Below are 23,398 nucleotides of genomic sequence, written 5' to 3'. Positions count from 1 at the left end.
ATCCGTAAATTTCAATTAACCAATTCCTCTCACCTGTTGCTACTGGTTTTCAGTTTGGCAGAGCTTAACCTTTGGCCTGCTTTTCATAAATGTTTACTTTTATACAGTCTATTAATAAACTTTGCTCTTCATTTGTGTGTGTGTGTGTGTGTGTGTGTGTGTGTGTAGTGGTGGTTTTGTCTTAATATTTCAAGCTAACAGGAAGCAGGAGACATTAGGTGACAGTATCAGTATCAAAAACATATTTCTATATTTATACCTTCTTGAATTTCCTGCATTTCGTTTCAGTCTTTGCCTGAATCACCTTTTCTTTTTTTGTATGACAAACTTTTGAGCCTCGATATCCTGAAATATATCGGAGTTTTAATAGAAAAGAGTCAAAGGGAAAGGCCATGCAGTGATTAAAATACTTGAAAAATCCTGAAATAAAGATATTTGAGGAAAAAAAATGCTACGTCACGAAAGCCAATCAGCTGGGATTCTCCCCACAGGCTGTGGATTCGCCTGACGCCACTGATGTTCAGAAATAGAGAACAAGCTTACCAACTGTGGTTACATTTTGCTTTTACAGAGTCGGAGGAAAAAAATGAAAGGCATCATGGTCAAGTTTTGAAAATCTGTTTCTATAACTTGATTTCAGCTCTCTTGGTCGTGCTCCTCTTGCCCCGTTGGCTGTTGGAGCGACTTTTTGTGGGTTTGATGAAAACACACCAACTGTGGACAGCTACCCTGACAGGATCTTGAGGACCAGGGGAAAAATATGAACTGAATGAAATTAAGCGAGTGATCTTTTTTAATATCAATAAATAATAGTTTGTAGATCCTTTACTGACCCTTATTTCAATCAGCTTAGATCCTTTTCTTTTTTAAAGTAAAAGACAGAAGTGACAGGAGCAGGCTAGTGGGTATGCTGCTGTATGTTTTAACACTTATCCCACTAAGATAAAGTCTTACCTCTGTGATTTATTTATTTATTTTTTACAATTTTGGGCAAAATTGTTGCTTTTGTATCTGTTTTTCTCTAAACTGAATCTTAATCATTGACTCTCAAGCGAGCCTCCTGCAAATATAGAGCTGTTAGACGTAAACAAAGGCCTACCTCGCACATCTGGAGCTGAAAGAGACGCCGTTCCTTCTCCATCTCCTCTGCGATTTCGGCCCCGGTGATCTCGGTGCGGATCATCCCATGCTGCTTGGCGTGCTCTCGCTTCTCCTTCTCTATCTTTGTACTGACAAAAAAAACCACAGGACTAATCATTACAAGGGCTACATTTCTAAATGTGACCTTTATTTGTTTTTCGCATTAGGTTTGCGTGCTGTAAATTCTGTGATACTCTTTAAGGGCCCCTGCAGAACTGCTGTAATATCAATAAAGCTTGACTCATAATGACAAACAGCGCAGATACAACAGCACACTTAAGTTATCCACTTACAACTTGGCTTCGTAGTCCTTCCACGCTTTGTCAAAGGGCTTCTTTATGTCCTGCAGAAACACAGAAGAACAAGAATCAGCAAACTACAAAGGAGGTCACAGGAGGGACGGAGTTATTTGAAGAGTTGGATCGCTGCTTGAGGCCCAGCAAATGCTTCACTACACTCTCGATTTATGGCCTCAATGCCCAACGAGCACCCACGCCCCTCCTTGTACCTCAAACATCAAGAGTTCATGGCCCAGTTATTCGCCTTAAACAACACAAAAGCAGTGTTTACTTCAGCCAGATTTACAGTGTGATCTTTAGTTTCTTCTCTAAACTCCCCCGTCTATCCTCCAAGTCTCTTAATCACAGGCACACAACTTGAAATTGATAGAGAGATGGGCTGACCGGCCATCTATCCCCCTGCCCCACTGAGATGTACTATTAGGGGCCCCGGAAGAGTCGAGAGAGAGAAAAAAGGAGGAAGAAGAGAAATTGTTTTTAAAGTAAATCTTACCCCTTTCACGCCTTTCAGATCACCCTTCAGCAGCGAGTCCAGGGTGAAGATCACATTGTGGCTGAGGCTTTGGAGCTGAAAGAGACAAGAGGAGGAGGAGGGAGAGGATTTATAATGAGGAGAGAAAACTTAGTTCGTATATCAAACCATAGCATCAGAGGCAGACGTTAAAGGGACTGCCAAGTAAAACCACAAAAAGAACCAACAATGAAATTCTATTACAAACAAGTATTGTCTGTGCAGCCAGAGCTCGATATAACTCACTCCGCTGTGCCACAGATCTGTCCAAAAGTATTAAAACACCGGGTTAAATGTTCCTTACTCATGAGCATAGCAAGTCTAACCATAAATACACTGTAGGTTACAATCCTGCTACTAAACCTTCAGCCACTAGAGGACCAAATGTTTATTTACTGCAATCCACAGCTGAAAATAGACCTTGCTAAATTCTTGGGTAACACTAAAAACTGCAGCCCCCAGGTACATTTAGGACGACTCATACTATTACACCACAACTCATGCATTGTTTATAGTAGTGCAAATGGGGCTGCACGATTAATCGTTAGAAAATCGCGATCTCAATTCATACTTATGTGCGATCTCATTTCCAAATGACAACGATTTAAAAAAAAAAAAAAAAAGGAAAAAAGAAAAAAAAAGAAAAAGACGACGACGATTGTACCGCATTTTGATCCGGGATGTAATCTGCATGAAAACAAGCGCTCACTCTTCCTGCTCAACAAATGACAAGGGCGGAGCCTTATACCACGTGATACAGAAGCTGTGCCGTGTGATGCTAAAATTAGCAGGGAAAAAACAACGGACAGCACGTCAGGGATGACGAGCAAGTGACAGGAGAAAATCCTTCCGGTCAACCACCCAAACATCAATAACGGGAACCTTATACAGCGCTTCCCTATACACGTCGAACTCCCGCAGGCACAAAGAAATTACGGAGGCCATCACTTATCACCTGACCAAAGATATGGCTCCCATCAACACTGTGCAAAACGAGGGATTTAGGAAAATGATCAACACCCTAGACAAACGCTACACAGTGCCGTCCCGCAACTATTTTTCTATTGTTGCGCTACCTGCTCTATACACGCAGTGTCGAGCAACGGTGGAGACGGAATTTCAAGCAGTACAACATTTTGCGCCAAAGACAAAATGTGAGACATTTAACCAGTGTATTTATGTTTATTTATTGTTTTTATGTTCAGTCTCAACTGTTACTGAACAACAGTTGAGACTGAACAGTTGTTGCAGAAGTTCTCTGATGACTCTGCAATAGTCGGCCTCATCACTGATGGGGACGACAAGGAGTACAGAGGACTGACTCAAGACTTTGTGGACTGGTGCCAGCTGAACTACCTCCAGATCAACGCCAGTAAAACCAAGGAGCTGGTGGTAGACTTCCGCAGGCACAAGCATTCTCCACTGCAACCACTGAACATCCAGGGTATGGACATTGAGGCTGTGGACAGCTACAGGTACCTTGGTGTTCATCTGAACAACAGACTGGACTGGACTCATAACTCAGACGCCCTCTACAGGAAAGGGCAGAGCAGGCTGTACCTGCTGCGGAGACTCAGGTCGTTTGGGGTGGAGGGCCCACTCCTGAAGACCTTCTATGACTCTGTGGTGGCTTCTGCTATCTTTTATGGTGTGGTCTGCTGGGGCGGCAGCATCTCTGCTGGGGACAGGAAGAGACTGAACAGGGTGATCCGAAGGGCCAGCTCTGTTCTAGGATGCCCTCTGGACCCAGTGGAGGTGGTGAGTGACAGGAGAACGGCGGCTAAGCTGTCATCCCTGTTGGACAACGTCTTCCACCCCATGCAGCAGACTGTGACAGCACTGAGCAGCTCCTTCAGTGGGAGACTGCGGCACCCACGGTGTGGGACGGAGAGATTTCGCAGGTCTTTCCTCCCCACTGCTGTCAGACTCCACAACAAAGACTTTAACTGAACAAACACACACATCCACACATGTGCAATAACACTAAGTGCAATAATCCTTTCTGGCATCGTTGTATTTTTACTCAGTTGTATATAGCATTCGTATTCTATTTTTATCTTATTGTATATTTTTTATTCTATTTTATTCTACTGTATATAGTATATTATTTTATTCTATTCTGTACAGCTGTGTACTGTATTTATTCTTATTGTATTCTAATTTTTGCGTCATAACTTTTGCACTGTCCACTTCCTGCTGTGACAAAACAAATTTCCCACGTGTGGGACTAATAAAGGTTATCTTATCTTATCTTATCTTAACTGTTACGAAGTTGATGTGCAGTTAATAAGTGCAATAAATATTTATACTGGAAAAGAAAATCGTGAGAGAATCGTGATCTCAATTTAAGCCAAAAAAATCGTGATTCTCATTTTATGCAAAATCGTGCAGCCCTAAGTGCAAGGGTAATTTTATCCCATTGCCAGGTTATTGCTAGGCAACGTGATGACGTCATAATATAGTTAAGGACCTTCAGGGTCCTAAGATGTACCTGTGTGCCAAGTTGGGCTGTTGAACACGTGATTGAGTAGGGCGGGTTGCAAACAAAGACAAAGTCACACACATATGATAGAAAAATATTGCAACAGACATGTCGGTTTTAGCTAATATGATGTCCAACAAGTGCCGACAGCATACTCAACGTTACACACAGGAAGAAACTTGGGGTAAACACTGCTGAATGGTGTCAGCACATTGTTGACAAGCAGAGCAGTTTCATTGTTTCAAATGCTCTCAGCAGAATAGAATCACAGCTGTGCAGATACATTAAAAAAATGGGATCACCATCAGTCGCACTTAAAAAAACAACAACGCAGTAATAGTCTGGCTGTACACATCACACAACACCAACAGTAAGGCTTAGACACATTTCAGGCTGCCTGGTGAGTGTTACTGTGTCCACAGGATCTCTCGCTTCTGTGTTTCTCGTTCATTGTCTACTGCCTGTGCAACGCATCCAGAGATGGGACATCTGCATAAACTCTAGATTATTTTATGCAAATGCAATGCATCTGACATGATCCAATGCATCTAGAACAGGAATGTGAAACTCATTTTAAGTCGTGCATAGACGGTCCTGGAACTCCAATTTTAGCATATAAAGTTCTCATTTATTAGAACTAGTTTTCATAAATTGACAGTAAATGTTTAGCATTTGAAAAACTGTCAGTGGGCCGGATCAGAGTCAATTCTGGGCCTTATGTTTGGCACTCCTGTTCTAGGACCTCATGACAAACTCTGAATGTAGTCGTACTCAGGCTCTAAAAAATAACCAACATCTGCGTGACTTCTTCATCACCTCAAACGAACTCAGAAACAAGTTTCACTGAAAGTTTGCAAGCAGTCTCTGATGTTGGTTTCAGTATGGAATCCAGAAGTAGAGATCCTGCAAGAGGTGATCGTCTAATCAGTTTCAGCTCAGTGTTTGCATGAAGCTGCAGACGTGAGAGCACCTGTCCAACATCTATCATGACTGTCTAGTGTAATATTTACTCTTAGCAGTAGGAGTTCATAAAGATGACATGAAATTATTGCAGCCCACCACAACACTGCCAGTTTCTCCTGTTGGGAAAGGAGCTCTCCCATCGAATGTCCAGTGCCGGGAAGTCGAGTCATCTCTTGTGTGCCCCACTTTTTGTTTCCACTATTCCAGTTAGCACTGCGTGGTTTAATTGCTAAAGGCTGTGGCAGCAAATCACCAGCTTTGTCTGCTACTGGGTCATGGAGTGTTGAATACAACTTTTACTGGGGGCTAGACTATAATGGGAATTGGCAACCAGCTCCGATTTGTTCAATAAATCAGGATTAGTAACATCAAACATGTCGGTGGAGTTTTTGCACAGCTGATTCACATACAAGCTTTCAACATTATGTTAAAAAAAAAAAAAAAGCTAAACACATAAGTAGGACCATTTTTTAACAAACAAATAAAATCAGGGATCAATAAGAAAACTGATAAACAATGAATCCTGAGTCAGATTAAAGTAATGAGCATGAATCAAAACCAAAGCGGGGGATGTGAAACTAAAACAATGAGTTGAAAAATGCTAAAACGGTCCGCAGTTAAGTAATAAGTACAAACCATTCCTTCCACTTTACACACAGGCCTTTGATCCCATTAAAATGAAATGAAAAAGCACAGTTTTAAAGCAGTGCATCTTCAGTGCATCTTTGGATTTGAGAGAAAAACAAAACAGCACCAGCCTTGTTTTTTTAACCTTCACTGCACTTTATCAACACATTCCTGCTGCAGCTGGCTGAAGCAACGAGCAAACGCCACAGGAAAATGGCGCACATGCAAGTGAGTCCGTCAAAGAACGATGTCTGCAGCAGCTCGGGTTGCCGCAGCTAGGCTCAGCAGTTCTAACCATTAGGATCAGCAAGGTCACTCACAACACCACTAAGCATTTAAGTCCCGTTGTTGCTGTTAGCCAAGTCCACAGCGCCTCACTGCAGCGTTCGAGGAAGTAAACAATGCTTAATGGGCGCTAATGTGCTTCTTAAGTGCCTGTCTTGCATATGCTATTGTCAGAATCAATCTTTCATTGGCCGGCTGCCGATGTGCTCTAACAGCCATCCTGGAAACTGTCACTGTCTTCTCAGAAGGAAAACAGAGAAGAAGACACAGAAAAGCTGCTTCTATCTGTTTGCGAAATCCTTAAATTTCAGCTGATGACACATGTAGGACATCTAGGGCAAGCGCCGCTCATCGATACTCATTTGTAGTACACGCACACACCAGCTGCCCTCAGGGCGCCGTTATTGAAGTCTGAAAAATGCACTCGATGAAATACTCAAAATGAAAAAGTCAAGAGATGTTTGCTTCAATATGCAGGCAGCTCAGACAGGTGAGTGATTTAAGGTGGTTTCCACACAGACACGCATGCACACAAACACGCATGCAGTTGTTCCTGGTGCTGCCAAGTTTATTTATGGAGTCTAATCTCCCCGTGAGCCACACAGGATGAGAGAGAGAGCAAAAGAAAGAGAAAGAGAGAGCGCGTGGTCTGGCTCTTCCAACAACAATCATTCAGAGGATTCAAACAGGACACATTATTCAACAGAAACGTCAGGGGAAATCCACACCAGGCAGATAAGAGCCCGTCTGGTAAGGAAAAAGGTGGATAAAGTCAGCTATACTGTCCAGTCGCCATGATGGTTTTGACTGCGTAGGCGAGAGCAGAGATTGATGAACATGTATTATTCAGCTGGAACCTGTACAAACGCATAACTCGGGTGTTAGCTGCTTCATCCAACCTTTCAATCTTCACCTTTAAACTAAAGTAATCCTAATCTATCCCACTGATCCAAGTGAAGACAGCGAACGTAAGCTGTGTATGGAAAGGATTCCTCTTTCTACCCTTGCATAGACCAGGCCAGCAGTAAAGGCTCTCCAAGCCATTTATTTTAATGACACTTTGAGTGCTGACAGGCTGGACTCACCAGGTTCTTCAGGAGTGCCGACAGTTCCTTGGTGAGGGAAGAGAACTTGACGAAGGCTGTTCCCAGGTCGTGGTTGTCCCGGCTGATGAAGTTGCTGCCAAACTTATCCAGAGCCTGGGCGTAATTGTCTTCATTCTGGACGTGGTCTGTTTAAAGAAGGGGATGGGGCAGTGGTCAGTTTAAATGCTATAACTTTTAATGACATCCTGAGGGGAAAAAACATCAGTGTCCTTCTTCAGGTGCACACACAGCGACCAGGTAGTGAATTATATGTTTTTTTGAATCAGTTTTAGGCTTTAAGTTCCTTAAAAGCTCTTTCTGCTTAGACATTTAATATTTAAGAAGTATAAGCTTATTTAAAAAAAAAAAAGGAAGTGAAACCTCTTATGTCCTGTTTTGAAACTGTTAAAAAACATCGAGAACAGAAACAAAGCCAGAAACTTTGCTTCTTGGGGCATTTTTCTCCACATCATATCAGAAAATCTTGAGATCCTTTTACATGTTTCTAAGAAAGAAGAATGAGCTTTAATGACCTCTAAAACCCACTCAGAGGAGAGCGCTCGGCTTGCATTATGAGTTCAGAAAAAGAAAAGAAAAGAAAAGACAACACCTCTGATATACCGTAGTTATTGCTACAGTCGCTGACCCACTCTGTATCTAGCTGCAATCAAAAAGAGGTGTCGCACACACCATGTACCACACATTGGCTGTCAGGTATAGGAAGATGAGCCTAAGTGGATGGCAAACGACTCCGAGTGAAATCATCAACCCAGATTCCCAGTCTCCGTCCCAGAGATTTGGGCCAACTCACGCACTTGATCTCAAGTCGCAGCTCTTCACTCGACGAACAGTTCAGAATTCAATTGACGAGACATAAAAAAATAATAACACTTTATTGATAATAATAATAATAATAATATTATTATTATCTTCCAAATAGCAAGAGCGGAAACTTGCCCTGTCATTTCATTGAGGACATTTAACACCTGGAGGCCCTTCACCCAAACCCTTCACATCCCAGTGGCCAAATCCTTGAGTGGGCAGTACTGCGACATTTTTTTTAAAAAGCGGACCCGTTATGCCTTTACTTATTTTCTGTCCGTTTCTGATACATGCTCCGGCCCACTCATCATCACAGTGGACTGTATGTGGCCCATGATGTAAAATGAGTTTGACATCTCTGCTTTAGACTAAACAAAACGCTTGATCAGTGATTACATCGAGTCTTTTCTTATTTAACGACCAATTGCAAATTGCAACCAAATAGTTCCCAGAAGTTGAGCCTGCATCACCCACAATCTTTGATTTGACTTGGACTGACTACAGTCACTCTCAGACAACTGCAAACCTTCACCAGTCTAAGCATCATCTAATTTAAAAGCACAGACAGATTCTCAACACGTTGCAGTAAATATGACTGTCTGCACCGATGATCATCTGCAACTCATCTCATACTCTGCAACTGGTTCCCAGCTAGGGCTGCCACAAACGATTATTCTGATAGTCGACTAGTCACCGATTATTTTTGCGATTAGTCGACTAATCAGATCATCACCCATTGGACGTAAAACCTACAAGCTGTAGGTTGCACCAGCAGCATCTGCTCTTATATAACTATCATTAGCTTACAGCTTTAAGTGTTTAAGGTCTGTGCTAACTAAAAATAAAGACAAGATGGTAGTTTATTAAATTTTAATTAAACTTGCAGATTGGTTCAGTGAAGTTTAATAAACTCCTTGCTATCTAAAATATAACAGGACACCGGAGTAAATTCTGGAGCATCTCACACTTCTGATAATCAGCTGTCTGCTTGATGTTTATTCAGCTGTGTAAAAACTATAACTTTAATCTCAGCCAAACCGATTTACTCAGGAACAAATAAATACTAAAAAAAAGCCAAACACTAACATTTTAAAGTTATCTAAGTGAAGGCCGGGAGTCCGGTGTTCTCACGGCTCTAGTTAGCCTTGCCCCCGGTTAGCTATCGAGCTAGCGGGTAACAGACGTCTCCGAAAACGTCGGAGCGCTTTTGAAAATATTTGGTGTCTTGATAAACTGAGCAGATATTTGAGGTTTACACAGCTACATTCTCGCCTGAAAATATGTTAAACGTTTATTTTGTGACTCAGAAAGAATAATAAGAGTAACATTAAAACTAACCAGCTGCCGCCATTGTTGGAAACTGAGCTGGGCGCTATGAATTCTGGGACAGAGCTTCTTCTTCTTCGGGGTTTAACGGCAGCTGGCATCCTTGTACATGCAGTGCTGCCATCTTCTGTTTCAGTCCGTTATTACACTCTTAAATCCTGCTACTTATTCCTGCGTCTTTTGTGATCTTACAAAGCTTCAAACGACGCGTCGACTATTAAATCAGTCGTGGACGATTTTGATAGTCGACGTAATCGTGACTAGTCGACTAATCGTGGTAGCCCTATTCCCAGCTGATTGTATTATGGTTATAAGTCTATTCAAAAGAAAGGTTGCAATAAATGCCTATGGGGTTTTGCTGTTAAATAGCCACCTGATGCAACTATGTGACTAATTATGGCGCAATCTCTGAATTAATGCTTCAGATCTGTGAGGTTCTGGCTGGACTCCAAATGTAATTAGTAAATGTGAATTTACCAAAATGTCACAGATTGCATGAAACTGCCAACTTGATCACATTAAACAGCAAACTGATAGCAGACTGACTCGGTCTTATTGCTGTCTTGGCACACCAAATTCACTATGTTGACGGCAGCTGACTACGAGGTGCCGCAGACCCGATCCCCGTCTTTGAAGGAACTGTTTCAAAGGCAGTGACATCACAGGTTCAGTGAACATAATGCAATAATTTGTGGTCATGCGATCAGTCTCAAATGTTTGAGATCATGTGACTGGAGCATGGAGGGAGAGGAGCTGAATAAACTGAGGGGCTGCACCAGAATAAGATAAATAAGCATTATTTTGATCTGAAAAGTATGCAAAGCTACTCTAATAGAGACCAAAAGAAGAATATGCAGCCTCTTGCAAACCCGGTCTCTAACATGGACTAACAAAGTTAATCAAAGCGAAGGAGGTTTGTCAGAGGACCATAAAGTTCACTTTATAGAATCAAGTTCAGCTGCTTTCAGCTTTGCACATATTTATTTCTGATGATCTGGATGTGAGTTGGAGAGCTTTGTAAATTTATAACCAAGAATGTTCTAAAGCCAAGATTTTACAGCTCAAGTTAAAGAAAGTGAGAAACAAAAAGGCTGTGGATAGAGAAAGTATTTCAGTCCAGCTTTTTTTTTTTGTTCTCAAAGGCAACACAGACACACACCTGAAACAAACAGAAGTGTAAATCTTTCCTAGGGATGTTTCCAATAAGACAAATGTGGCAGAAATACTCAGCAGATTCTGCAGTGGAAAGTTCCTTCAGCAGAGCAGCAACACAAGCAATAAAATAAGACACATGACCTTCACTCCTGAGAAACTTTGTTTTATACATTTTGACAACAGCAAGTCCTCTTTATATACAGTTACTGTCAATGGAACAAGACACGTTGTTCTCAGGGTCTGCGAGACTCCCCGAGAGCCGTCAGTCAAAGAGCAGCATCCATCTGTCACTGTCGTTAAGCTGGAGAGGAGGTGGAGGGGGACGTGTTTAGACTGTTGCCAAATCTAGAGAGGAGACCTGGCAGGGAGGTCAGGTGAGACTAGAAACCCGCAGAGCTTAGTCCCCACAGCAGCCAATTTGGACGCGCGTCACAGTGGAAACTCAAAGTTCAAACAGTCCTGAAGTTACTATTGAGGACGTTTTGTATTTTCTGTATTTTCTACAGATTTTCTGGGTATTTAAGGGGTTTAGGAGCCCAGCAGGAAAGAAGTGGGTTACAGTGGAGGGGTAGCATGAGAGGTCTTTAGATTCACCAAGCTTAGAAGTTCAAGTTCTTAATATCCTTCCACTTTCATTGTTACATTACATCGTCTGTTGAGTTTCAGGCCAAAGAGGAGTCACACAAAAGGGTCAAATTGGGAGGAGTGCAAGCTCTCTGTTGTTTTCCATACAAATGTGATTTCTACATGAATGAAATTGAAAATTTAAGTACACAGAAACAAGCCACCTGGAAGACGGCCATTATGCAGACTACACTTGGCGTCTCCGTCTGAGGCGACGTGACCTCGTCATGCCTCGTATAAAACCTGAGCACCTGCTGCTGCTAGCTGTTGGAGTTGTAGAGGAAAAATTACAAAACAGCTCACAGAAAAATTGAAACGACCTCGAGGATTTAAATAAAATCCTAGCAAAACCAAAGATAAGACAGAACACAAAATATTATATGTATCTTCATTAATTTTGGTAATTTTATACTAAGCACTGTTGCTTCTGATTGGTAAAGAGCGTCTTTGGAGGTGTTTTGATGCACGCTCAAAAATCCAGGTTCGTTTGGTCGTTGCATTTTCAGAGGGAGAAATATTTCATCACTCATCTATCTGCCTGCAGGTTCCTCTAACCTCATACTGTTGCTTAATGACCAGAAGTAGCTGTCTAACAATGGGCTACAAACTCAGACTTTTATGACCAAGATTGAAGAAGTTACTTGGATGACGTGACAAAAAGTTTCTACCACGGAAAACACTGAATCCAGATGAGCTACATCAACTTTCTGGGATGTGTCTTTAAAGCCAGCATCATTTAAAAAAAATCTTTTAATACATTAATATATTGTTGCTGTAGCTTCATAGTGTGCACCCATCTTCATGCCTGAACCTCCATTTGCGTGTATGCACCCATTTCACATTCTTATGGCAAAATATTAAGAAATGAGGCGTGGCTCAAGACTTTTGCACAGTCCTGTATAAACAATTTTCATATCAATTTAATCCAGGCCAAGCAAGACTGAAACACAAAGTCAAAATAAGATAAATAGCAAAAAAATAAAACAACCTTAACATTTTTAAATGGGTTAGATTAAAAATATAAACAACAGGAAAACATTTATAAGGACGAAGGTATATCGCATTTATTTAAAATAAGATCAGGACAAAGTGAGATGGAGTTTCTCGCTCAGGCTTAGGGGCCCTGACAGTCGACGTTTGGTCATCTTTTGGTTTTGTTTTGATATTTTTTTTTAAAATCCTCATATCACAGTAGCAGGACTGTTAGATCTGTAAGATCTATGACACATATTCTAAAATAATACAAGTTTTCGATCATCGTTTTCAATCATTTTTATGCAAAAAAAGAAAGAAAAAAAGGGGAAGGTTAGGATTAGTCTCAAGGCTTCTGCTGTAAATCTTGCTACTCCTACTTTGTTGCCAGGGTTCAATGTCAAACATGACAACACAGTGATAAGATGTAGGAAATCCCAGATGATGTTTAAAACATACATTTCTATATACAACTTTGCATTATTCTCACTACACCAGTGATTCAGCTACTGCAAAAATGATGAAAAGCTTTTGGAGAAGTTGACTTCGGTTAAAGAAAAATCTCAGTTTGTGTGGCCTCGGGGTAAACTGATCAAACAGTTGCCACCACAGCACTGCTGGCACACTGCTGGGACTGATATCACAATTTTTAAATATATTTTAACTGAGCAAACCATCAGAGCGACGTCCAAGTCTCTGTTTTGCAATCACTTTAATCCTTTAAAGCCTCAATTATGAAATTATTGGCATTTCTGTGCATTATCTGATAGTATACATCAGCTTTCTCATGGGAAAATAGATAAATAAATCACACCAATGATGCAGAGGTCTCAAAAACTCGTGTATCACATATGAAACACTAACAGGATTAAGGCCTTTATCTTACTTTAACTCGGAGGAAACTAAAAACTTGCGTAACAGCTGGCTTCAAGTTAACCCAGCTGTTTCTCCAAAAGAGCCACAATGAGACAAAGGTAAACAGACTCTTTTCTGAGGAGAAAAAATAAACTTTTTTTGTGGGTCAAGCATCACAAACTGTCATTTTACAGGAAGGAGGCTCTCGCAAGCGTTCAGTGGAAAATTACTGAGGATCCATGTCACAGCAACACACTAAACAAACTCAGGTGTTGGTTTCTGGGACTGCCCGATACATGCAACAAACACCATCTGTCCAACACAAGGCTGCATTCCAGACACGCACACACACAAAAAAGCAGCAACCCTCATTCTTATTAAAGATATTTAACAAATCCTGGGCTCTGGGGATTTGACTTTCAGGAAAGGGCTACAAGGCTGTATCCAAACATTAATCAAAGCACAGCAAAGCCTGACAGATTTAGAAACAGACTCTCACCTTGACCTGAATTGTAGATGGCCTTCACTGACTTCTTCACCTTCTGCAGGGAGGTTCGGTCCTGGTCCAGCGCCTGAGGAAGAGATGATGCTTTTTAACACCTTTGAAGTGGTTTCATGCCTTTAAAGGTGACTGTGAACATTCATATCAGAAAACAGCAAAGACACTTTGCAACCTTTAAATATTTGTTTTAATGGTAGACCAAACCTGAAGAGGTTACGGCATAAGAACAACAAATATTTGCTCAATAATAGAGCTGAAGTGCTCATTCATAATGAACGAGGCATCAATCATCATTTCAAGCAGAACTTTTGTGCAATTACTGGTTGTTTATTATTACAAATTATTCACACGAAAATGAGGCTGACCTGCCGTTACTGCACGCTATACATCTCACTTTCTTGCAGTTTCACAGATTAATGTTTAGCGCTTTGCAAACAAAGCACCAGGGATTTAAAATAATGACCAGTATTAATAATAAAAACACATGCATCTTCCACTGGTGGTTACATGTACAGAAGTACTACAAAAGCCATTCAATGCAAAATCCACAAGCGTGACCCCTGAGCTGATTTACCGTCACCCCCCCCCAAAAAAAAAATATGGCTTCACACAAGGAAAATTCATCATCATAAACATCATCCACATGCAAGAAAATCTCACCATGAGGCCGTATCGCTCAGCTCATTCCCTGCCAGAGAAAACAACAACTACATCTGAAGTCACATCACATTCGAACACACCCCATAACTCACATTTCCCCGTTAGAAATCCCAGCACTGACTGACATAATCCTGTGCACCGCTTAAAGATAAAGACTAAAGTCAATTACATCAGTGAATAAGTGAAATGTTAGATTTTGACGCCCTCTTAGCTCAGAATTTAATTATAAACGTTCACATTTTTATTGCTTTTTTCCCCATCCTATCTTGTTAAATCTTTTCTCAGTTGGTTAAAAAAACAAAACAAAAAAACAAAACACCCACGAACATCTGGGTTTTGCCTTCAGTGGGAAAGGGTAAAATCAGCATTTATTCACTCACAGGTCAACTGACTCTGCAAAGCTTGGCAACCCAGCCTTCATAATGTGTGGTCACTGTTGTTTGAAGCAGGCGGGGATACAGAAATCCCAGCTTTTCCAAATTCTTATACCAGTACCGTTAGAGATGGCACAATACGACTTTTTTATGTCCGATACCGACACCAATATCATAAATTTGGATATCGGCCGATACCGATATGTAGAGCTGGGCGATATGAGATTTTTTCATATCACGATATGTTTTTTTCATTTCAGGCGATAACGATATCTATCACGATATAAGCCAAATAACTATATTTGTAAGATTTAAATGTGCCGTTGCTCACAAGTAAAATGTGAAATAATCAGCAGCTTGTTTTTAAATATTTATTTCCCATAATAAGTTCAACAGGGTAGGTGTACTTAAGGAACATGAGACTTTTTCAGATAAATAAAGGCAAATATTGCAAACTACACAAAAGGCAGCCGCTAAAGCGTTTAAGTTTCAAAATAGAACAAACGAAACAGACTAAATTGTCAATTCCACTTAGAAACAAAATATTAATTCTAAAAATAAATCTTAGTTTGTTTTACAGAAGAACAGACAAAACTGACTAACCTTTGTCAATATCAAATAAACTGAGAACTAAAAGGAAATTCTCAATCTCTCCTTGTTGTATAGCTTAGCTTTTCAAACAGTTTTAACAGTTACTTTAGTCTGACAAAAGCCGAATGACGAATTAGCGCTTCCAGTCAGAGACTGAGGCTACGTCCACACGTACACGGGTATTTTTGAAAACTGAGATTTTCCGTTTTCGTTTTAAAAAATAATCCCGTCCACACATAAAGGCAGAAATGAAGGAAAACGCTGCTATGAACATGCCAAAGCAGCAGGTGGCGCTAGATTCCTAACCGTGCAGAAATGTTGGCCAATCAGAAGTCTAGAAGCCTCGGTGGGAAAAAGTAAACAAAGCTGGGGCACAGAAGCAGAACCGAGTCGTATGTGTGGAGGGACAGTAACTGTGTGTATATGTAAGCATTTAAACACTGCAGAGAGTAGAATTAACAGTATTGTAGAAATTCATTTCACCGAAACAATAACGTGGCGCACAGTGTGACGCATGCACCAGTTTATTGTATTTCCAGACTTGCTTTCGGCACAATTTACAGCGCACGCTACTCTGTTTTTTGTCAGACTTGAAATAGCCGAAATACCTTCACACTACGGAACTTCTATGGCTCTTCCGTTCGACAATCTCTCCGGCATTGGAACCATCATCTGTTTTCTCTTCGGTCACGCTCGGTTGATTTTTCTAGTCGGCACACTCATTTCCTCCATTACGCGCTGGCTGCTTCCCAAACAAACACACGTGCGGCTTGGCACTTGTGCTGTACGTCACGCGACGTGACGCTGCGGCTGTGATTGGTTCGGCTCTGCGCTACTTAATTTGGATTGGCTGACCTTTTTTTTTTTTTTTTTTTTAAGAGGACAAGAGCGGCGAGGTCTATCGCGATAGCTTAATTTCTCTATCGAGTAAAAGTTATATCGCGATACATATCGTTATCGTTCTATCGCCCAGCTCTACCGATATGAATCCGATATAGTGTGTTTTTAATAAATAAAACTGTTTTTTTAATATCTTGCTGCATTTTGTATAAGTTCAAACTCAAGTTTAAAAAACAAACAAACACTAAAGCTATTCTGTTATACCTGTATGCAAAAAATACACTGCACCCAAAATATTTCATAGTTCAGCAACACTGATCAGTCGGGCGACCGTGGCTCAGGGGGTTGGGAATCGCATCTGTAACCGGAAGGTCGCCGGTTCGATTCCCGGGCTCTCTGTCCTGGTCGTTGTGTCCCTGGGCAAGACACTTTACCCTACTTGCCTACTGGTGTTGGCCAGAGGGGCCGATGGCGCGATATGGCAGCCTCGCTTCTGTCAGTCTGCCCCAGGGCAGCTGTGGCTACAACTGTAGCTTGCCTCCACCAGTGTATGAATGTGAGAGTGAATGAATAGTGGCATTGTAAAGCGCTTTGGGTGCCTTGAAAAGCGCTATATAAATCCAATCCATTATTATTATTATTAATAAACTTAGACCTACTCCATCCTCCCTATTCTGGTATTTTAAAGAGTAAGCAATAGGGTTGCAAACTTCCAGCAAAAATAAATAAATAAATAAGGAACCCCCCCACCACCTCATGATGCTTAATCGACGTAATCAACTTTAATTTGATGCAGTGTGAAAAAAAATGCACAGAAATAAATTATTTTTCAAGAATAATTAAATAGATTCAACATCTTTCTTCAACAGAACTGCAGACTGCACAGATGGTATCTTCCCAAAGGAAAAAGTAGTATAGCTTACTAGGGTATATCAGACTTAATAGTTACTATATACAGTAATGGACTTCTATGCATTTTACATCAGATTAAAACTTTGGGTGTAAGATTCGGATAATTATTTATTAAAAGCTCGACATTTTAAATTAGAATAAGAAAGAAAAGTATGTCTTTGTGCCCCCTTTTCCATGTTCATGCCCTATCGGCCCCCCTGGCTAAACTTTGCTAGACCCGGCCCTGCACAGTTACCAGCCGATATTACGTATCGATACCGATATGTAATATCTGATCGGTCCATCTCTAGTACCGATCAGATTGTTGCTACTTCGGCTGCTCTGTTATTCACACTGGGTCGCCACAGCAGGTAGCAGGTGTTTGATTTGGCTGATTTTTTTAATGCTAGATCGCCTTCCTGACGTAACCCTGAAGAGGTTTGTCTCTTCTCCCAGGATCGAACCAGGAATCTCTCTTTCCTTTCAGTGTGTTAACCACTACAATGTCCAATACCCACGGGAAGTCATTTCTTTACATTCAGAACAACTTGAACACAACTTAAAGATTGATTTTTCAAGTCTTGTCCAGATGCGCAGTGATCGCCTCACAGTTTTATGTTTTATTTTAGGAGACCGTACTGTTTAAATCAGGCCTCATGTTACACAAGCCTAGAGACTGGCCGGCTACCGCCTGGTAACCATTTGTCGCTAGGAAAAAACATCCCCCCAACCAGTTAGGTTTTGTTTACTAGAGGGTACAGGCTGAGGCTAAGTTTAAAAAAATAAATAAAATAAATAATAATAATAATAATAACAAATCACCTAGTGCAGCTTTTATTTTGAAGGTGAACAGTTTTTCTCCAGTTTCTTTTGCACTTGGCACTTCATCATGTTTGCAGACAAGTCTGCATTGTTCATGCGAACTGGGGGAGACCACTTGCAATCTGCTAGGAACCAAAGCAATCACAAGTTTTTTTACTGCCTTTGCTAACAATGCGCCAACTGGTCAGGGAATACAGGTTTTACCCTAGCAACCAGTGGTTTCTAAGGGGTTGCCAGCCAATCTCTAGGCCTGAGGTCTTACATGTAAAACAATGCACTCATAGTCTCTCTTTCAGAGTGACCATTACAGCGTATTAATTTAACACTGGTATCAGATTGGTAGTCCGTATCCAAAAAAGTTGGTGCTGTTTACCAACTTTCTTCCCCTGCATGACATTATGACACACCAGAAAAACAATCATAAATCTGCTGTTTGCCTTTATTACATAACTTCAGAATGGCAATGCTGCAGCATGAAGTAGATCAATATAATAACTAAATGCATGAGGAAAACAGCTACGCAAGACCATTTCCAACCTGCCACACCTACTCAAAATGATCTAACCAAGAATAAAAAGGGAGTGAATGAACAATGATGACCTCACACCCAATAAAAACAGTGAATTCTCATTAAAGTGTTTTTTGTTTTGTTTTTTATTTGACAGTAGGGCTGCCACGATTTGTCGACTAGTCACGATTACGTCGACTATCAAAATCGTCGACGACTGATTTAATAGTCGACGTGTCGTTTGAAGCTTTGTAAGATCGCAAAAGACGCAGGAATAATAGCAGGATTTAAGAGTGTAATAACGGACTGAAACAGAAGATGGCAGCACTGCATGTACAAGGATGCCAGCTGCCGTTAAACCCCGAAGAAGAAGAAGCTGCTGTGTCCCAGAATTCATAGCGCGGCCCAGCTTAGTTTCCAACAATGGCGGTAGCTAGTTAGTTTTAATTTTACTCTTATTATTCTTTCTGGGTCACAAAATAAACGTTTAACATATTTTCAGGCGAGAATGTAGCTGTGTAAACCTCAAATATCGGCTCAGTTTATCAGGACACCACATATTTTCAAAAGCGCTCTGACGTTTTCGGAGACGTCTGTTACCCACTAGCTCGATAGCTAGCCGGGGGCTAGGTCACTAGCGCCGTGAGAACACCGGACTCCCGGCAAATTGTTTTCAAACCCACCGCCGTCTTTCGCGACTCAGGTTAAATATATATGAGTCACTTAGATAAATTAAAAATGTTGTTGTTTGGCTTTTTTTTTTTTTTTAGTATTTTATTTGTTCCTGAGTAAATCGGTTTGGCTGAGATTAAAGGTATAGTTTTTACACAGCTGAATAAACGTCAAGCAGACAGCTGATTATCAGAAGTGTGAGATGCTGGAGAATATACTCCGGTGTCCTGTTATATTTTAGATAGCAAGGAGTTTATTAAACTTCACCAAAACAATCTGCAAATTTCATTAAAATTGAATAAACTATCATCTTGTCTTTATTTTTAGTTAGCACCTTAAAAGCTTAAAGCTGTAAGCTAATGATAGTTATATAAGAGCAGATGCTGCTGGTGCAATAAGCTGTAGTTTTACGTCCAGTGGATGATGATCTGATTAGTCGACTAATCGCATAAATAATCGGTGACTAGTCGACTATCAAAATAATCGTTTGTGGCAGCCCTATTTGACAGCATATCTCATTCTGGACAACGTGTTTAATCGAGTGATAATTCCCTGGAATATTCTAACATAGCACCTTCTCTGTAATTGTTGTTTACCTGTCGTATTTCCCGGGTGACTAATTAGAAGATAGCTTAATAAAAAGGAAAGGTAGATGTTTACTTTTAATACAAGAGATTAGTGCTGCACACGTGGAAAGAGCAGGCACAACAACGCTGAGGTCAAGCATTTATCCCTCTAGTGAGCTAAACAAACTGGATGTGTTGCAAAAACAGCAGCATGAAAATCACCTGTGACACCCTGAAAACCATCTGCCTGTGTGACATCTATTATCGGCTCATTTGCTGCAGGAGAAGCAGAGATAACTGGAAAAACATGCGACGTTCAGGAAAAGTGGACACGCGAGGAACACAAATGCACGTCTGTGCTACCTGCCTCTGCTGAATGATTTAAATTGTAAGCCTGCATTGATCGCTTTTAGAATAATGCATTCTGACGGCACAAGCATTTCCCATCCACCCATTTTAACCGCGGGGAATAAAACCATAAATCTGCCACGTTTTCTCAAAATAGACAATAAAACCCAAGCAAAAAGCTCTATTGCATCAAGGTCACTCAGTTAAAAGCAGAAGCACGTGCACATACACGTATAAACACACACACACCAGTTGGCTAATTAAATTTCACAACATAATTAAGCTGTCCTTGGCCTCCCTTGGACAGTTTTACATGGCTTTTCCCCAATTATGGCAGCAGTAGCTTGTTGCCGCAGGGCCCTTTTTGCCAGGGCTGAGCCCTTTGAACCCTCTGCACATGGGAACAGTCTCTGCAGCCACATACCTCCCCACACAGCCTCATTACTTAGCCCCGTGTCTGTTTGGCTAAACAGCGGTCCAAACAGGCCAGTACAAAATTTAATAAACCTCTAATCTCTCCAACAATGCCTTCGTATATGATATTATCCTGATAATTACTATGATAAAAGTCTTCAAAGAGTATGAAGACATACTTCAATGATGACACAAACATTAGGTTACATATCTTGTAACCCCTGTTCTCTGATAACAACATGTGTGCTGAGTGACTGCCTAGCCTCAAAAAGCACAGTGGGGCTGTCTTATTCAAGTTACAGCTGAGTGATTGCAGAACTGCAGATTGTATCATATTATCATGCAAATCTGTGTGCATGCATGTGTGCAGCTTCATGGTTAAATCTCCCAGAGACCGTAGCAGGAACTACCACAAAAGTGGTTTTGAGGACTTTGTCAAGTGTTTATACATCTACCTATAGAGCGTATTATCAGAGAAAAGGTTGCATTATACAATGTTTGCTGTCAGGGTACTCGCTGCATAAGCTACTTTCACTTGTGCTCATTTCCTTTCTTTCTTCACACCATCAAACACCACCTGTCACCTATTTGTTCTGGTTAAACAACTGAGAGCTTCATCTAAGAAGGTGTTTATTAGTATATAGGCACAGATTTCTGACATTTCATTTTGCAGGAACATACAAGTATAACGGTTTTCGGGACAGTTTTATTAACAGAAAGAAGTAAGCTGTTGATAAACCTGATCGCTGGTCATGGATAAGCGGATAATTTATTACAGAAGTCATTATAAGTGTCCCACAGTCATAACCTCCTCCCCTACTTAGCATTTTTAAATTGTGTCAATAAGTACTCATGGATCCAGCCTTTGATGTTTTAGTTTATCGTGTTCTGTTCACCAAAGTAAACAGAAGAAATACAGCAATCATGCCATACAGTAAAACTCCAGGAATGGGCTCCTGCATGTATCCGAGAGTCATGCAGGCAAACTGCTTGATGCTACAAAGAGTTCTCCATGAAACCACCCTAAGAGGTACTTTCAGCTGCTGGCTTTTGACTCAAACATGTCTCTGCAGTGACCGACACACAACCAGTTAACACCTTTGCACACCATCCTTTACATGTTACTCTGCTGTTAGTCCTTGGCAACCATCCGAGTTGATCAAAGTTATAACACAGAGCTGCAGTGAAACAGTTTCTCATGCTAGTTCTTTATCTTTGATGCTGTTTTACACTGTTACGCCCATCCCTGTTCCGGCGCACTTTTCCGGCGTTTGCATTGGTCACATAGGCTCTGTGCAAGCAAATAGACATAAACGCTGTAACCAAAGAATGAGTATTAGCTTAAGAATCCGTAAGAGTCAGGCTCATCTCCTCTCCTGCTCTCCAACAGCTGATCTTTCACATGTTGGGTGAATGTGCTAACCACTACACCGTGGAGCCCCTTGTCCATGCAGCCACCAACATAGAGTAGTGTGATAGGTTAGCAAAACACTTGTTTTTTGTCTTGACTGGGTTTAAAAATCAAACATCATTACTCCATTTTCTGTTCACTGAGTCTACAGATAGCAGCAAAGCAGTTTAGCATAGCAGAAAAACTCAAAAGACCAGGATATAACCATTTACCTCTCTTCAGATAAGAGAGGTATCAAATATTTTAATCAAACCACAGATAAGAACAAGTGAAGTTTCATTAACCGGAAATGCTATAAGTTTGCAACATCAACCTTTCTTAGAGAATCACTTTGTGTCTTTTTCTCCTCTTTAACAGCCAAAACTTTACATTCACCACATTCAGCTTTCATTATTGTGCATTTACCATTTTTCTGCTGACATCTCCTCCTTTGATTTGTATAAAAGTTTACCTCTATTTCAATAAAATGTAAACAGAATCTAGTCTATTCCACTATGAAAACATATGAATCTGAATTCGAGTTATCAAACAGATCTTTCAAAATTAGAGCAGAACTATTGCTTTGTGTCTTATACATGCTGTAAAGGGGAATTATTCATTTTTTTTCTAACTGTGCCGACTCCATGTAAGCGATTAGACAACAGATTAGGTCCCCGTAACAGCTGACACGTTCGCTAACAAGCCGCGTTTCCTCTCAAATCGCCTCTCTGCAACATGCCAAACCCCACCCTCGTCGCTCGGATTCGGTCAGTAGATCTGTGATTCCTCAGAGGCTATGGTGCAGTGTGCGCTGATTAGGATGAAGACACTAAACAGAGGCTGATAAGGCGGATGACCTATGTGGTGCTCATGTTGAGAGCAGCTGGCACCGCCACCTAAAGGGTCACCCATAATCTATTCAGTGTGTTTTCTTAATTAAATGTTCAGTTTAAACATGAGGAAGAAAAAAAAAACACAACGGTTCTTCAAGTATGACGATGCCAAAACATCTGCAGCTGCTCATCTCTCCACCCATACACAAAGTGATGCATGTTGATGAAGTGTTTAATGAGAAAATGAAGCACAGAAAAGAGATGATCCATCCTGGAGATTCCAGCAGGAGTGTCGGGACGTTTTTATGGGAGGTTTGTGAGATATGGAGTCAAATAAGTCAAGAGTTTACTTAAGAGAGATGAAGAAGGGAGATAACACTTGAAAGGAGATTTTTTTTTAACCAGCAGCAACACAGAGTTTAAAAGTTCATAAAATGCCCAATTAAAGAAATTCAGACACTTCAGTGACAATTTCAGTCTTTTACGTTTCAACCCTTTGTTGGCCAGTAAACTCAAACTCCTGCAGCATCTCTATGAAAGAGTCACGTACTTGCTTTATGTATAAAAAGAAAGAATGAGCCAATCTCACTTGCAAAAATTGTGCAATTGTTTTCTTTCTAAGGACAGAAAAAAAACAAAGATATTTAATTTGATATCAATCATCAAGATCATGACTCAGTAAGCAATCGATTTACTGTTTAGTTGATACTCTGTAAAAATGTTCATACTTGAGAGCTGAAGGTTTGTAACCTTTAGGCATTTTTCCTTAAGCAAAAAAACGACCCAACCATTAGTTAGTGGATATAAAGTTAGTTAGTTAGTTACAGATAAATTCCCCAAC

General features: G+C 40.7%; 1 protein-coding gene across 1 annotated transcript in view; it reads right to left on the bottom strand.

Moving 5' to 3' along the window:
* Positions 1-23,398, bottom strand: part of asap1b (ArfGAP with SH3 domain, ankyrin repeat and PH domain 1b) — an 86,250-nt gene that overhangs the window by 42,319 nt on the left and 20,533 nt on the right. The window contains exons 2-6 of the mRNA XM_085362855.1: positions 13,646-13,718; positions 7,393-7,538; positions 1,933-2,007; positions 1,434-1,483; positions 1,100-1,229 (exon numbers count right to left, since the gene is read on the bottom strand). Coding sequence (XP_085218981.1) covers positions 1,100-1,229; positions 1,434-1,483; positions 1,933-2,007; positions 7,393-7,538; positions 13,646-13,718 — 474 coding nt within the window. The remainder of the gene's footprint in view (positions 1-1,099; positions 1,230-1,433; positions 1,484-1,932; positions 2,008-7,392; positions 7,539-13,645; positions 13,719-23,398) is intronic.

This window comes from Diplotaxodon limnothrissa, linkage group LG9, assembly GCF_057381915.1.
Source record: "Diplotaxodon limnothrissa isolate DT_005_m linkage group LG9, D_limnothrissa_male_GT1.1, whole genome shotgun sequence".
Classification (NCBI taxonomy): Eukaryota; Metazoa; Chordata; class Actinopteri; order Cichliformes; family Cichlidae; genus Diplotaxodon; species Diplotaxodon limnothrissa.
The sequence above is the reverse complement of the archived record's forward strand: the minus strand, read 5'-3'. Positions and strand labels throughout refer to the sequence as shown.